General features: G+C 35.5%; 3 protein-coding genes across 4 annotated transcripts; 1 reads left to right on the top strand and 2 right to left on the bottom strand.

Moving 5' to 3' along the window:
• The first annotated feature begins 109 nt into the window (after positions 1-109).
• LOC116032746 (CTP synthase-like) lies at positions 110-6,600 on the top strand. Its single transcript, XM_031275453.1, has 22 exons — positions 110-374; positions 504-692; positions 1,533-1,612; positions 2,106-2,192; positions 2,355-2,405; positions 2,525-2,642; positions 2,728-2,784; positions 2,945-3,009; positions 3,116-3,199; positions 3,321-3,371; positions 3,483-3,545; positions 3,638-3,684; positions 3,812-3,881; positions 3,976-4,038; positions 4,536-4,625; positions 4,708-4,746; positions 4,868-5,095; positions 5,187-5,272; positions 5,387-5,435; positions 5,553-5,633; positions 5,720-5,813; positions 5,994-6,600. Exons 2-22 carry the CDS (start codon positions 575-577, stop codon positions 6,155-6,157), a joined length of 1,785 nt encoding a protein of 594 aa, XP_031131313.1. The 5' UTR covers positions 110-374; positions 504-574; the 3' UTR covers positions 6,158-6,600.
• LOC116032747 (oxygen-dependent coproporphyrinogen-III oxidase, chloroplastic-like) lies at positions 6,578-10,169 on the bottom strand. 2 transcript variants are annotated; one of them, XM_031275455.1, is made up of 9 exons: positions 9,456-10,169; positions 9,307-9,382; positions 8,881-8,975; positions 8,255-8,338; positions 7,592-7,679; positions 7,275-7,399; positions 7,088-7,186; positions 6,893-6,985; positions 6,578-6,804 (listed from the first exon to the last, which is right to left on the bottom strand). In XM_031275455.1, the coding sequence occupies exons 1-8, from the start codon at positions 10,029-10,031 to the stop codon at positions 6,917-6,919; spliced, it is 1,212 nt and encodes a 403-aa protein (XP_031131315.1). In that variant the 5' UTR covers positions 10,032-10,169; the 3' UTR covers positions 6,578-6,804; positions 6,893-6,916. The 2 variants fall into 2 exon arrangements, with proteins under 2 accessions (XP_031131315.1, XP_031131314.1); XM_031275454.1 differs by having other exon boundaries at positions 6,578-6,985; positions 9,456-10,168.
• A 3,541-nt stretch (positions 10,170-13,710) lies between these two features.
• LOC116033600 (probable aquaporin NIP5-1) lies at positions 13,711-16,033 on the bottom strand. The gene is made up of 4 exons (XM_031276352.1): positions 15,445-16,033; positions 14,793-15,212; positions 14,591-14,652; positions 13,711-14,294 (listed from the first exon to the last, which is right to left on the bottom strand). Exons 1-4 carry the CDS (start codon positions 15,664-15,666, stop codon positions 14,096-14,098), a joined length of 903 nt encoding a protein of 300 aa, XP_031132212.1. The 5' UTR covers positions 15,667-16,033; the 3' UTR covers positions 13,711-14,095.
• Positions 16,034-17,268: the final 1,235 nt, after the last annotated feature.

Raw genomic sequence — 17,268 nt, 5'->3', positions numbered from 1 at the left:
TTTGGAGGGGGGGGGGGGGGGGGGGGGGGGGGGGGGGGGGGTTGAAAATTAAAAAAACAAGGCTCAGTATAGTTATATATAAAGCCGCAATGGCTTACCAAAATTCCCTATCTCCGTCTCCCTCTCTTCAATCCTCTCAAACATATTCATCGTCTGTGTCTATTTGCTTCATCTCATATCCATTTCTTCTCCTTCTTTATATTTATATTTCTATATCATATAATATATATAGATATAGACGCACACGTGTATACACGTCTCTTTGTTCCCTGGAAACATAGAGCTTAGTGGATAAGGGTCGGGTCTGGGCCGGTGGCAGACAGTGTTGGTGCGCTTTCCGTTTTTGACTCAGCTCAGCTCCAGTGGTTTACGAGGTAATGCATCGGAGTTTTCCAGCTCTTGCATATTACTGTTTCGCGTATTCCTCTTGTTTGTTGCGGCGAAATGCAATTTGAAATTTGAATTCCATCGCCATTATCGGTTGTTGAATGGTCGGTTTGCAGGTAGGAGGGTTTTGTTCACCGGAAAATTGAAAAATTAAAAAAAAGCGTACAGAGAAGAAAGAGGATCCAGAATGAAATACATATTGGTTACCGGAGGTGTGGTGAGCGGGCTCGGGAAAGGAGTCACTGCTAGCAGTATTGGCCTCATCCTTAAGGCCTGCGGACTTCGAGTTACTCACATTAAAATTGGTCTCTCTCTCTCTCTCTCTATCTCTCTATCTCTCTGTCTCTCTCTGTTCCTCTGTATTCTGTCCTTTCTCCGCCCTTAAAAGAATATTTGTGTGATGAAGGGGATTTCATTTTATGCTTCTATATTCTGCTGTAATTTCGTTGGTGTATTTTGATTCATTTGCTTTGGTACAAGGGAAGGAGAGTTATATGATGTATTTTTGTTTCTTCATTGTGGATTCTTTAGATCATCATTTGTTAGCTAAGATGCATTAAAAGGATTTAGCCTTTCAACATCCCTATGGTCCCTCCCACACAAAGTGGAGTAGGAAATTGTTTAGACTTGAGAACTTTTTTCTTTTCTGTTTTCTTTGTTCCCCATTTCAAGCAAATTATGCATTTGTGAAAAGACTTAGGAAGCTTCCCCTTTGTATTGTCCTTCTAGTTTTACTTTTTGCTATTGCTAAAATCTTTCTGAGATTTTAAAAGATTTCCCAAACTAGAAACCTTTTATTTTTGTTTTGTTTTTGTTTTTGTTTTTAAAACCTCCTCCTTTTTGTTGTTCTAGCTATGAAATAATTTTAACTGCATATATTTTATTTTATTTTTGTGTTAATAGGTTCTTCCTCTCACCAGGGATAAAATCTCTCCTTCCTGTATATTTTTCTAATTGTTTTCTAAAATCTCCACAAAAGTCTACTCCTTGTCTTTGTTCACATGATTTTCTTTAATACTACTGCATAACCTATGGTTATTATTCACTTTGATTTCCTTTAAATACTCTGTTTTTAGCTCAAACTTGAAGTAAATTTTCCTTATGACTGCTTTCCATAATTTTTCTTCCCATCCTGGCCTTTTCAGATCCTTACTTGAATACTGATGCTGGAACTATGTCTCCTTTTGAGCATGGAGAAGTATATGTCCTGGATGATGGTGGTGAGGTGAGAAGAGCATCCTTTTAAGAATACTGTTAAAATATGTCATGCATGCAAATTTGGAGAGGGATGAAGGAAACTTAAAGTTTCAAATTTAATTTGATTCTGTTTCATGAGATTTAAGTTCTTTGTTCATAGTGGGATCTAACTTGAGAGATCCCCTTAAATATGGGACAAAGCTAAAAGGAGCTCACTGGTTTGTTGGACAGCAGTGCCTTGGTAGATGTGTTCTGTTATCCAGAGAAAATTCACATTATAATCAACTATTGGGAGGGCATAATACAACTCTTCTTGACTCAACTTAAAAAAATATAATCTACTCAGAATTAGTAGTGTATACCTTCTCTTCGGTTTGGTTATATATGAATGTTCCATGCTTTCATCTCTACCTAGGATAAAGTGACCTGGGGGGAAAATATAAAATACTCTGTACATGTTTTTTCTTTGATGGAAACACAAAAAACATTTGCTCTCATTTTTCCCTCTCTTTTTTTTTCAGGTTGACCTTGATCTTGGGAACTATGAACGTTTCCTAGATATTCAGCTAACACGTGACAACAACATAACTACTGGAAAAATTTACCAGGTATGTCCTCAACCTCAAAATTTTATCTCAGAAACTTCTATTGTTTATTGCTTCTTTGAATTCTTATATTTTCTTTGGCTGACCATGTAATAATTTTAGTACTTATCAAAATAATAATAATAATAATAATAATAAGAGAAATTGTTTCTTTGTTTTGCATAGGCTGTTATTGATAAGGAGAGAAGAGGAGATTATTTGGGAACCACTGTTCAGGTTTGTTTTTACTTTTAAGAGTATATATATATATATATATATATACACACACACATACAATACATGTTTTATGGCTTTATCTTATTTAGTGGTATTTTTATATGCTTTTTCCTTGTTAGGTTGTCCCTCACATAACAGATGCCATTCAAGAATGGATTGAACGCGTAGCGGTCATTCCTGTTGATGGAAAAGATGGCCCAGCTGATGTTTGTGTCATAGAACTGGGTGGCACCATAGGTATACTAACAATTATTCATCACATGGTGCACCATGAATTATTTCATTTTATTGCTCGGTCTGAGAACTTCCTCTCCTTATGCAGGAGACATTGAATCAATGCCATTTATTGAAGCTTTAGGACAATTCTCATATCGTGTTGGTAAGATTATGCACTTGAATTTTACTGTTTAGAGAAGATATGCTTCCAGATTTGAATGATAGCTTGTACTACTGCCCAAAATAAATCTTTCTGCCAATTCAAAGTAAATTCTAGATTAGCTGGTTTGGCTTTTTTACATACCAATTCTTGTGCTTATTAGGTGCTGGAAACTTTTGCCTGATACATGTCAGCCTTGTGCCAGTTCTGAATGTGGTTGGTGAACAGGTAAATGTGATTTTTCATTTCACTGTTATTATTATTTGTGATTTTTTAAATAATTCACATTCTGAACACCTGATTGTGAAAATCGTATTTGTATTCAAATCTTTAGAAAACGAAACCAACTCAGCACAGTGTTAGGGGATTGAGAAGCCTGGGATTGACACCAAATATTTTAGCATGCCGCAGTGCAACGGTCTCTCTCTCTCTCTCTTTTCATGTGTGTCTTTTATACTGTTGTGCGAGCAACACATGCTTGTGCATATTTTGTTGATATATCATGATCAGGTTTTGATGTTGGTTTCCTATTTTATCAGGAACTTGATGATAATGTCAAGGATAAACTTTCCCGATTTTGCCATGTTCCGGTATGAGATTAGAACATTTTATATACATAATTATGACTGTATATATGGTTTACATTTGTAAGAGACTTATCATACATGTGTCTGAGGTTTGAATATTGTTTCCAATCCCAGGCTGAGAACATTATTAACCTATATGATGTTTCAAACATCTGGCATATTCCTTTGCTTTTAAGAGTAAGTGATTGTGGAAGATACAATGTACATTTAATGATTGCTTTACATTTTGTTATATCAAGCACTCATAAGCTTTGCTTTTCTTGTTTTAGGACCAGAAGGCACATAAGGCAATGTTGCGTGCTCTGAACCTTAATGGGTTAGTCTGATCAGCTCAACTCTCTTTGTGATGGATCTGTTCCTCCTTTTCTTTGGTTTTAGTTAGGAGTTGTTGTCTTTAGTTGTCAATCCTCTCTACTGATGCCTTCCTTCTTTTATGTCTGCAGTGTTGCTCAGGAACCTGACTTGAAGGTCTGGACATCTAGGGCTAAACTCTGCGATATGTTACATGAGCCAGTATGTTCCAGGAATTTCTTTGTTGTTGAATGAGATCCACATTATTTGTTTTCCTCATTTTGAACTTTGTGCTATACTGCTATCTGTTTAACAGGTTAGGGTTGCCATGGTCGGAAAATACACTGGCCTCTCAGATTCTTATCTCTCTGTTCTTAAGGTTAGTTACTTAACTTTGCTTTCTAAACTGAAATTTTAAAGTGCAATAAGGTGTGACTATCTTCTCTTTCTTCTTCATTCTCCTCTCTTGTCCTGTTTCTTTGTCATGTTTCCTGAATACTATTTGGTCTGCCTATTCTTGCTTTTGTGAATTATTATCTTATTATCCTTGATGCAATGTTATTCGAGCGTTGCCAACCCCCTAAATGAAGATTTGCTTGAACTGCTCATTCTTTATGCATATATGCATGCTAACTTTACAAAATAGGTAAGTGTGTGCATAGATACGTGTATAAAGAATTAGCAGTTCAAAATACAATTCTTCATCAGTTAGCAATAACCTATACAAACACTCTAATTTAGATTGTTTTGTGGTTGATACTGCTACTGTCTATTTTTAAATCTTCCTTTTTGTTGGCAAACACTTGAGAAAATGTTTACTTCCATATATTTTCTCATTCTTCTGTCAATATATAAAACATTAAAAATTGTTTGCAGGCTCTTTTGCATGCTTCTGTTGCTTGCCACAGGAAACTTTGTATAGATTGGGTTCCAGCTGGAGACCTTGAAGAGGCTACCGAAAAGGAGGTATTTTCAGATACCTTATCTACCTCAGTTTCAATCTTTCCTTTATGATCTGTGAAGTTTCATAACCCTTTCCTATTTGCAGAGTCCTGATAATTATAGGAATGCCTGGAAATTATTGAAGGTTTGTTCAGTTACACTGCCCTAATCATGCTTTATAGGAATGGAATTTTGTGGCTATGTGCTTTCAATGTTATGTCCAAAAAGCTTACTTAGAACTGCCTGACAATTAGCTTATTCCATAGGGTGCAGATGCTGTACTTGTTCCTGGAGGATTTGGTGACAGAGGTGTGGAGGGTAAAATACTTGCTGCTAAGTATGCTCGTGAAAACAAAATTCCTTACCTTGGAATATGTCTAGGAATGCAGATCGCAGTAATTGAGTTTGCTCGATCTGTTCTTGGTTTCAAAGATGCAAACAGCACCGAGTTTGATCCTAACACAAACAATCCCTTTGTTATCTTTATGCCAGAGGTTAGTATTTGTTACAATTATGTCACAATGGTGATTGCTGTAATATTTTGGTGTTCTAGAATTCTGAGTTTTTTTTTTTCTACATCATCAGGGATCAAAAACTCATATGGGAGGGACTATGCGTCTAGGGTCTAGGAGGACATATTTTCAGGTCACAGACTCTAAATCTGCAAAATTGTAAGTCTACTTTCTCTATTGGGGGTAAATGTATTTGATTTTCTAACAACACAGATTAAGGCAACCTGTTTCAATACTAATCTCTTCAATGATAAAATTGTATTTTGTTGCCAGATATGGAAGTAAGAAATTTGTCGATGAAAGACATCGCCACAGATATGAGGTGCATCTCACTTTTTGTTTCTGTTATGGCATAGTTGAGAGTTATTGTAAATCCTCGGATGCTTTTGGCATGAGGTTTTTTTTGTTTTGACTAAAGAAATTGTTCTCTATTGCCTAGGTAAACCCTGAACTGGTAGAACAGCTTGAATCTGCTGGTCTATGTTTTACAGGCAAAGATGACACTGGTCACCGCATGGAGGTATATTTTTTCAAATACAATCAGAAATTGGCGACTAGCTTTGTTCAGGCCGTTTTAAGTTGGGATTCGATATCTTTGTTTTGCAGATTGTTGAACTGCTTGAACATCCTTACTTTGTTGGTGTTCAATTTCATCCCGAGTTCAAATCAAGACCTGGAAAACCTTCTGCTCTCTTCTTAGGTATTCATCTACCGTCTATATTCTCTCTGAACCTCACCTTTGGTGTCTTGTGTTTCGGTACCAGAATGATAACACCAGGCTTCATTCATAGTTCCTCCTCTCCTCTCTACAATAATAATAGTATTTGTGCAAATTTTTTTTTTCCTCTAAAATTTGTCGTACTTGTCTCATTTAAAACAGGACTCATAGCTGCAGCAAGTGGACAACTGGAAGCCCATCTAAAGAAGGGCGTGCCAAATGGAGTTGTAAAAAAGCCATTCCGGCCTCATGTAAATGGAACCAAGCTCACAAATGGATCCTTTGAGCCTGGCATATACTGCAATGGTAAAGGAATACGTGCCTGACCTCTTTGTGGCTGAATGCCTTTGGTCTTGAGATTGAGTTTCTTCCATTTGTCAGTTTTGCGGCCATCTTTTTCGTACCACCTATTTTATGTATAGGCATATTATGACTAGAGTGATATAGGTTTACAGCGTATCATTTAACCCAATCAAAAGGTAGAGCAGAATTCCGGTCATTTTTTCACGGAACAAACCTGTTGTAGCTCTTCCATATGTATGCAGCAGAAAAGAAGGGTGTTATATATGCAGCAGAAATGGGGGGTCGGTTTCACTCTTTCTAGTATACATTAGGTGCTTGAAGGATGGAGATGTTTGCATATGTTGATTTATATAGCTTGATCTGGATATGATGTAAAAACTGTGAACTCATTCCCAGTGGGGATTAGTTAAATGATGTAATCCTATTTGAGTGCCAATAATGTATTAATGTCTGTAATTTTATTTTATTTTTTTTGATTTTTTTTTATATCAAGAATGAAGCATATATTAATGTATCCAAGTGTTTCTTCCTGCCTGATTCTATCTATCCATCCATCTCTTGGTTCTGAGGTGTGTTTTTGTGTTATCACAAAACCAAACTTCACCTCACCTCACCTCACCTCATGAAACAATTTACAGCTATCTTTGAAAGAGGTCATGCCTCCATCAGCCTATGTAACTAATGCAGTAAGATCGAGAAAGAGAAGCGCTTGACAGTGTCACAGGCAGAGAAAACAAGGCAGTCTCAGCTTTACATACCTACACCAAAATGTTTCGAGGCATTCAGATCCATTCCTTTGGGTTGATACAAGCATCCAATAGTCGCCATTCTTCAGTCCCCTCTGCTGGTTGCTGCAATGGGTGGCAATTTCTTGTGATTGAGATTATTTCTGCCTTTTATTTCCCTGGTTGTAATAAGAGATGAAAGAATAGAGTTGAGGGAGGTAGACTTACATGGCCATATTCCCATCTAGAAGTTAGTGGAAGTGAAACAAGGATGCTCTCTATCCGACCACCTGTCTTCAGTCCAAATGTAGTTCCACGATCGTAGACCTTCAATTGAAAGTAGAACACTTATGTTAGAAAATGCTCAAATGCTTGTAAAAATTGAACTTGAAGAAACTGGAGCTGAATTTCATACCAAGTTGAATTCCACATAGCGTCCCCTGCGTATTTGTTGCCATTCCTTGTGACTGGCTGTGAATGGTGTATCCTTTCTCTTCTCTATAATGGGTATATATGCAGGAATAACAGAATTTGCACACTCTGCAATCCAAAAATGCACAATTAAATAAACCTAATTTTGATTCCCCATCTCATGTTTTATTTATTTCTTTTGTTCAATTCACCACTTAATATGGGATTTTGGTTTGCAAGCTTGTCTTATATTTGATAATTGCCTCTGATGTCAGTTGAGGACAAGAATGGCAGTGCCCAAGTCCTTACAACCAAATTTACCTGTAGCAAAGGAAAGAAGCATCTCTTGGTCATAGTCATTTAAATCATCAAAAAATATTCCTCCAAGACCACGTCTCTCACCACGGTGCTGCATAAAACATTGAATCGTACCATAGATTAGCTTAATATAACAATACTTGTATAATTTCAGTGAAAAAGAATTTTAGGGGAATGATGGAGATTGTCTTAATTAATCTATTGCTTCTCCTACTTAAAACCGGCTCAGTGACCTATTTATCGAACCAGAAGGGCAAGAGACATTGAGAAGCAATTCAGTCCTGTCCTACTCATCAAGGCATTCATTCTTTAAGATTTCAATCTTCAGTCATTTAGGCAGAAATAGACATCAAATACTTTTGACAACTGTAGGGATGTCAACAGCACTGCAAATTCTTTCTGGAGCTTTGAGGCACTATGGAGATTTACAGTAAGCCATTGTAAGATGCTGACTATAGCAGAATTATACTGATGGTTTTTATGAAGAGGATCCTAAAGGAAAAATTCACAATCTCTCACATTTCTTATGCATAACCAAACATTGATTTTTTTTCTGCAGTAGGTGTGAGATGGACTATGTAACTCTGGGGGTGTAACAATATTGTTGTGAAGGTGAATAACACGGATTGCTACATATAAGCAAGCACAAGATCATGAAATGCATACCTTAATGTAAAAATAATCATCACACCATTTCTTGAATCTAGGATAGAAGCTGGGATCAAACTTGTCACAGGCACTTTTTTGAACCTAACAACCAAGCCAATGACAATATCTTCAAGAGATTTATTGTTTGCATATACAAAGAAATATATGTATCATTTCATTTGTACTTTGGAGGTAAACAACTACAGAGTATATCCGAACACATTCAAGATTAAGAAAATTTTCTAAAGAAGGATAGAGAATTTAAAATTAAATTAGTAAAGAAAGAGTATAACATAAATAAAATGAGAAGACGGGATGTCTTGTAAAAATATACTAAACAGATTTTCTATAAAATCTAAGAATCCTAACCAATTGTTTGTTCTTCAAATACAAAACCTATGCAGCTGATTGATTTGCTACCCTATCCTCAAAGCAACAAGTTTTCACTTTTAAATGCAGATAAATTGAACTCTATTTCTCTCTCATTGTACTCACCTTGTTGAGTCGTTGCACTAATTATAAGAGATGAAAGTGAAACATTAGTTTCTGTTGTTATGCCTTACAGCATATTTGATATTTGTCAAAATTTTAGTGACAAAATTCTATTAAAAAGAAACTTATTCATCCTCATATATGCACTTTACCAAATGGAAATGCTTTACATCCTCATCAAAAATATAAGCAGGTGTCAAATCAGTACCGCCACCAAACCACCACTGCCTTGGTGCTCCAGGAGCATCTGCACATAAGATAAACATAAATAAGGAATAGTTTCATTATTTGCATATGGTCAAGCCTTAAGTAAGTACACTGATCATAATAAATCTCTGGAATCATGCATCCATGCCTAGCTTTAGTAACTCATGAAGACGTTGAAGGAACATCCCTGGTTTCTCTAGCATTTCAAGGTCAATGCAACAATGCTATTTACAATTTCTAATTCTAATGTAAAAAGAGAGACTACTTTATGATTATTTTGGTCATTGCTAGTGGACTTCAAAATGTTGCTGATAAGTAAAACCTTTGATTGTTTCTTCAACAAATATGTTTACATTGAAGAGACTTATTACCTTTTGGAGCATCAGTTTCAAAATACCGATAGTTGAAATGCAGAGTTGGTGCAAAAGGGTTCTTCGGATGCAGAACCTGAGGATTAATCAAAATATTACAACATTTCATCAGAGACTTAGTAAGTTAAGGATGTGGAAGGTTTACATACAGAGCTAATCCCAGCAGCGAAAAAGGGAATAGGGCCGGGCTTGACATCGCCGTTCTCGGTGGAAGGCTTGGCAGCTCGATAGGCTTCGGGAGGCATTAAGCCGTAAACGACGGAGACGTTTACACCGGCCTTCTCAAAGACGGCCCCGTCCTGCAAAACCCTACTGATCCCGCCGCCACCGCCAGGGCGGGACCAAACGTCCTCCTTAAAGCTGCCTCCTCCATCCGCGGCCTCCAACGCCGAGCAGACGCTGTCCTGGACCTCCCTAATCATCTTCTCGAAACGAGCCCTCACGGTGGCGGACTCATTCCCGGCGCCGTTATCAGATTCTCGCAGGAAAGTCGGGGGACGCTCTGCCTCGGCCGTTTCCTTCTCGATCAACGGGGACGATGACATTGAAGCCTGGACACGCAAACGCTGCGAATTCGCTCTGAAGCATTTGCTACCGATTGCTAAACTAGGAAGATTCAAATGTGTAGTCACAGATGAAGAGGAATGTAGTGCAGTGGAATTGGATAGTGGTAAGACGGGAGCTGAAGAAGAGAACGCGGCGGAGAGAATGGCGGTGCTAAGCATTTCCTATTGATAGAGATCGCCGGAGATGGGGGAACAGCGGCCGGTTAGTTGTGACAGTCTATTCAGTTGAAAGCATTCGGAATGTTTAACGGTGGGCGATAAGGTATACTGAGAATCTAAATATCCAACCGCGATCGACCTTCTTCCATCACAATGGATATATTGCTTACTCTTATCTTCTTTTTTTTTTTTTTTTCTTTTTTTTTCTTTTTTGAAATATTAGGTGAGTTTTTTCGAAGCCAATATCTATTCTACACTTTCTCAAATATTTTTAGCCTAAAAAATCAAAATTTTCATCAAAATTCAAAATTACGACCACTTATTTAGAATGATAACTGAATGTCGTGGTAGTTAATCACTCTTAAGTCTTATCTACTCGTATATTTTATTGCATACCTTCTATCTTGAAAATAAACTCCACTTAAATTAATGAAATTCTTAGTTAATTTGATTCTTTAATGTTTCTATGGATAAATTATAATTACAACAAAATTTATCAAAATCATTCATATGATATAATAATAAAATTCTTTTTTATTTCTATATTACGAAAAATAATTAGGTTGTGTTTGGCGGTAGACTTTTGTATTGATACTTATTATCACAATTGTTTGTCTACTTTTATTATCCTACTATTAAATTCAAATTTTTAAGTAATTATACAATTCATTGCTTTTTTCTCGCACATTTTGATTTTTGAACAATAAAATAAAAAAAATATCATTGTTCATACATTAAATATGAAACTTTAATATATATATATATATATATATATATATATATATATATATATATATATATATATATATATATATATATATATATATATATTATTTTGATTCCAATTCCTATCTGCTATCCAACAAAGAGACTATTTATATTAAATTATTTATCATTACCTTAAGGTGCATGGTTTATGTGCTTAAAGTGCGTCAGTTGTTGAAACTTAAGATACGTCGGCCTAAAACTTTAGGTGCGTGATTTTTCTCTTAAGGTGCGTGATTTTTCCCTTCTTAAAGTGTGTCGGTCTAAAACTTTAGGTGCGTGATTTTCCTCCTTCTTAAGATGCATTGTTTTCATTCTGAAGGTGCGCCATTTTTCTACAATTTGCTTCTTTAATTCATCAATTTTGTTTTCATGAAAGACACCGTACATGAAGAAAAAGCTTTCCAGGAACTTGTGTCAAACCTTACATTATGACACACATTTTTAAAAAAAATTTCATTGATTTGAATCTTTAATTTAAATTTAAACAACGGCTCAGATCTAACTCTATTTTTCACCTGGGAGCATCTTCCCACTAGAATTTATATCCGCTTTACCATGGGTTTCATGTGAAGCGGGCAAGCGGCCCTGGTTTCATCATTCTCCTCGTCAACTGATGGAGATTGCAGCAATGCAATTGAGTATTTTGACCGATGTACAAAATATTTGGTGTATTTTGCTAAAATAAAATACAATTGTATTTTTATGTATTACTTTACAAATCTATCACAACTATTTTCTTTTCAGGGAATACGCATTTCCTAAGGACAATAGCCACTCTCAAACTAATATTAAATTTTATATATACCTTACATAAACAGTGTCCGGGTAAGACTTTATATAGGGTAAGTATAAACTTTGCATCCAATTCCAACCTATAGTTGATAGTTCCATTCATGATCAGTGAGTATATATGGCCTAATTCACTTAAGATTCTTAGTTGAGGTGACCTTTTCCCCTCTCTTTGAATTGTTGTAAGAGCTATGTTTCATGCATGCGTGCTTAATGTATGAATACTGATTCATTGCGTTTCATTTACGTCTTCATCATTAAATTTTGTACACATGTTAACCTAATTCCAGGCTTTGTTGAAATCCGTCTATTTTATTAATAAAATCAAAATCCTACTTTCATAATTTTTTGCGCAAATTAACTCCGAGCTATTATTATATAAAATCTAATAATTATTATGATGAATAATAGCTCAATAATTGTGATAACTTTTATCTATATATTTTTATACTTTAAGATATAATAATATAATTGTACAATATTAGTATATTTACCTAATAATTATTATAGTAATTAAGGAATTAATTGCACAGATATTAGTATAATTGACTAATTATTATTATGGTAATTAAGTTAATAATTATCATAATAATAGTATAACTATAATTAAACATGATTCCCACTTGTTTTTCGCCACTCATGGCGGAATCATTAGCTTGTAAGGAGGCTTTGTCTTGGCTCAAGGATCGCGGTCTGCCGGCTGTGCGCATCTTTACGGACTGTTCCACCCTCAGGGATTTGCTAATCTCCTCTCACTCGGATCTTTTGTCATATGTTGGGTATTCGATTGATGCCTCTAAGGCTCTTATGTTATCTTTTATTTCTTGTTCAATTCATTTAGTTTCTAGATCTCATAATAAGGCTGCACATACACTAGCAGCAGAGGCTTTTTCTCAGGAGGCACCTATGTACTGGGATTTAATCCCTCCAAACTCTATTGCTCATTTGATTTAATCTACCTTTCAGGTTTGATTTCAAAAAAAAATATAAAAATTAAACATGATTCATTAGATTTTTTTTTTATAATAATTACAACTAATTCTTTCAGATATGGAGGAGGAAGAACAAAGTAAGACGATATTGTGAAAGGAACATACTTAAGGTATAAAAGTATAATTGCATAGATATTACGGAGTAGTATAATTGCCTAATAATCAGGGCCGGTTTTTGGATTTTGGTGGCCCCGTTATTAAATAAATGAGACCCTACCAAAAGTATAAGTGCAATCTTTAAAACAAATACGTAAAATATATGATTTTTACTTCAAGTTATCTTTGCATATTCAGGGCTTGAAACATTATTTGTGCCGTCGGGGAAACATTATTAGGAGAGAAAAGTGATTTGGGATAAAACTAATGTGGTTTAGGATTAATGTAGATTTTTTTTTCTTAAGTAGCAAAATCAAAAATAAATATTGGACCCTTAAAAATTGAGGCCCTGTGCTGTTGCCCATCTTGCACGCCCTAAAATCCGGTCATGCTAATAATTATTATGGTAATTAAGCTAAACATGGGTTGTTAAATTTATTTTTATAATAATTACAATTAAATTATTTCTCCTTTTTTTTCATATTTATTTTAGTAATAATATAATTACATAAATCATATTACATACCTATTTTTTTAAAAAGATAATTGCAAATAAACGAATCATATATTATATAATTAATTAATTGAGTGATACTTTTACAATAATCTTATAGTTAAATAAATGCATACTTTCAAATACTAGAATTGTTTACAATTTTATCTTCAATTTTATTATCTAAATATATAATACAAAATTTTATTCGTGAATTGCACTAGTAATTGAGTAATTATTTGCTCGAATTCAAGCAAGGATAACATTATCCAACTCATTTCACCAATAGCGCTACATAATATTCGTTATAATTTATATAATTTTATATCGATCCAAATATTCTTAAAATATTATAATAAATCCACTTTGTGAAACGCACGGGCAACACACTTGCAACGCACGAAAATACTAGTTAAGATAATACCATCCATTTAGGTTGGATTACCTCATTTTGGTCCTTTGCTTACATGACGAGTTGGAGCACTTCCAAATAATGATTGCAAGTTTCTCAGGAAATAAAAAATAATACAAGAATTAAAACTCATGATTAATTAAGACATATAAGCTTTAATTCAAAATTAACAAAGCCATTACCTGTTGCAACACAATCTAAAACGGAATTCATCCAAATATTACAGTGCACATGATGTCTTAGCATTTATTGACAAAATGTAAATTAAAGCAAAACAAGAAGTAACTAACCAAGAAGACAAGAAAGCATAAAACATTGGGGTTTCTTCCCAAGATGTGTATATCACAAATTCACAACGCAATGGCACAACATGCATGAAAATGGAGAGCAAACACCTTTATCATCAGAACATCATCACCATCTGGAATACTATACGTTGCACTACGTAAACCACATCTTCAATTCCAAGCCCGCCCACGCACGCACTTGTATTCACACCCACACATGATATGATCTAACGGCGGAAGCTCCGGTGCTGGCGTAATGGCTCATCAACCTCCCCTTCTTGTAGCTTCACTACTGTGTACACAGCTGCTCCGGCCAGGGCACCAAGCGTAGGCGCAACCAAATATATCCATATTGAATCGTAGTTTCCGGCTGCCACTGCCGGGCCTAGCGTGCGCACTGGATTCATGGACCCACCGCTAGATGGCCTAAATTACAGTTTAATAATCACAAGATCAGAGCACGTAATTAAGTAAACTAGCTAGGAAATTAACTTGTCCTCCACAAAATGCAAAATTTCCTAGCCCACAAGTAGCACACCACATTAAGTGTAACTTTTTTATATTGTTTGTCACTCTAAGTATCAACCTGAATCTAGTATTATTGTCCACAATTTATCATTTAAGAATTAATTGATCGTGCTGCTACAAATTATAGGGATTAACTTTTACTGTGTACAGTTGACATGTATCAATGATATATAAATTTATATATATATACTCACCCGGCCACAAGAATGTTAAGCATGACCGTAGCTCCTACTGCTATGCCAGCCAACTCTCCAACCTTGAATAATGGTTTAAAAACAAATTAAGAATAATTAAGAAGGATTTCCATGAGGAGATTAGATTAATTGCACTGAATTGAAATTATTAGCTAAGATGCAAATGAATAAATTGCCGAGATTACAAGGATGCTTAGCTTACAGCGCGGGTATCAGTAGCAACGGCGGTGACAACGAAGAGGAGATTAAAAGTTATAAGGAATTCAAGGGCGAAAGCTTGGCCAAGGTTGACAGAAGGAACTGTGACGCCGCCGGACATGATGGGGTGAAAAACCGCCTTGAGACAGAAGGAAGCGCAGATGGATGCGGAGACTTGGGCTAAAATATAGGCGGGGACCTGAGCCCATGGGAAGTGACGAAACGCCGCAAAGGCAATTGTGAGGGAAGGATTCAGATGAGCTCCAGAAATATGACCAGTTGATAGAATCACAATCATAACTGCCAGTCCTGCACAGGCTGCGTTCCCAATTAAGCTCTCTACGCCATTATACTTTTGGTTCACAATGGGTCCGGCCGTTGCTGCAAATATGAGGATGAACGTCCCCACGAACTCTGCTCCAAGCTGCAATCGATCCAAATATTCTTAAAATATTATAACAAATTCAGTCTATTTTAAGGTAAGGTGAAAATAGTAGTGGTAATTAATAATAAATATACAACATTCGACCAAGTTAGTCAGGTAAATAACTATAAAGTTACAAGTTTAACTTGTAATCCAGTCAAGGTTGCGTTGATCTTATTAGTTTATGAAAGAAGGGCAAAGATGTATATATAGAAGGATGTGTGGTGTATACCTTGCGGGTGAGCGAGATATCCGGCGCCGGCCAGTCGGTGAGACATGTGTGGGGAGTCCCCAACGTCGGAACGTCCAAAGGTAGGCACTTGTTGCATCGCGGCATTGACTTCCGGTCGTAGGACAGCGAGTCCACCCGGAACGACGTGAAAAGCGGTGTCGGCGTGCCCGGAGTGGCCGGCGCCGATGCCGCCGTCGGAGTCCCAGCTTCGTAGTCCGGCATTTCTTAGCCTCTAGCTACCTTCAATCAACTAAGTTTACTATAAACAAAAAGCAGAATCAAGAAATTAAAGTGATATTTTTTTTTGGGTTTTTTTAATGGGGAGAAGCTGAGAGAGCTTGGTTTAACCAAAGTTACATGCTTTTCAAGTTTTTTTATAAATTTCCGGCTAAGGAGCGATTAAATCGAAGGTTTTGGGCATAGACAGAAGATCAAACTCTAGTTTGATTATCTGAAAATGTTTATGTACGAGGTAGGAGGTCGGAGAAAGGGGCAGCGGATACAGATTCCGGCGAGGGATCAGAAATGCGGCGGAGCAAAATGCTTAGAGATGGAATAGAAATGCATAGAGGATGGGAGTTGATAGGAGTGGATAGAAGAGTATGTAAGGAACGTCCATTATATAGGAAAGAAGAGAAGAAAAGAGGTATTTCGTGGAGGGGCTGGCGAAAAGACTGATGGAAGGAATAAAAAAAGTCAATGCTCTTTCTTTTTTTTTCTTTTTTCTTTTCTTTTCTTTTTAATACTTTAAAAAAAATTATGAGAACTTTTCTACTATGCCCACTCACGTAATTTTTATTTATTTACTCTGTATTTTGTTGTGATGACAATGCATACCTCCAAGCTAGGATCCAATCAGTTTGAACTTATGATCTTTTAGAATGGAAATTAGACTTTGCTATCTCTTTCAAGACAATTATAATTATTTTTAATTGATAATAAAATAAAATACTTTTTTTTTTAAACATGAAACGATATCAACTGGACACCCTACTACATCCAACTAACATTCAAATTCTTATTGAACTAACTAAACGTATTTTAAAAAAAGTTTTCAATGGAGTAAAATAAAGATTGGTAATATAATGGAAAAAAAAAAACATTTTTTGAACGGAGAAAAAAAAACACTTATAACTCTTACATTTTAGGGATTGAAAAGAGTCAAATAAACCTTCAAACTAGTAGTAGTAGTGGTGCAATTACGATCATGAACTAAAAAGCAAAAACCTTTAACTAGACCTTTGAACTTGTAAAAATAGTGCAATTATAACTTTTAGCGTGTTACCATAAGGTAGCTTGCATACTAGACATGTCATGTGACATTTTAGGTGATTTGGTGCTGAGTTGTGTATTTTTAGAACTGATGTGCAATAATAATAATAATAATAATAATAATAATAATATTATTATTATTATTATTATTATTATTATTATTATGATATTTAAACTTTTTTTAGAAAATTAGAAAAGAAAAAAAGCTTGGCTACCAGCTTCTATGGCGACCTCACACTCACACTTTTGCCTGTCGCCTAAATTTGTTTGGATCTGGGAGAATACATGTTCTTCTCCCAAATCTGGACAGCCTTCGTCCAAATAGAACAACAAAGATGGCTTTATCTTTGTCTGAACATGAATGAAGGCAAAAATCATCGTCTTTGACTGTGATGGAAGCTAATTTTTAATTTTCTATAATATCAAAAGTAAATTGTTGTTGTTGGTGTTGTTGTGCACATTATCACTTCTAAAAATAGACAACTATAAGTGTCAAATTGCCTAAAAAAATCACATGACATGCCTAGTTAACATGTTACCTAATGGTAAATT

Source organism: Ipomoea triloba, chromosome 10, assembly GCF_003576645.1.
Source record: "Ipomoea triloba cultivar NCNSP0323 chromosome 10, ASM357664v1".
NCBI lineage: Eukaryota > Viridiplantae > Streptophyta > Magnoliopsida > Solanales > Convolvulaceae > Ipomoea > Ipomoea triloba.
Note: the sequence above shows the minus strand (reverse complement) of the source record. Positions and strands in the feature narration are given on the sequence as shown.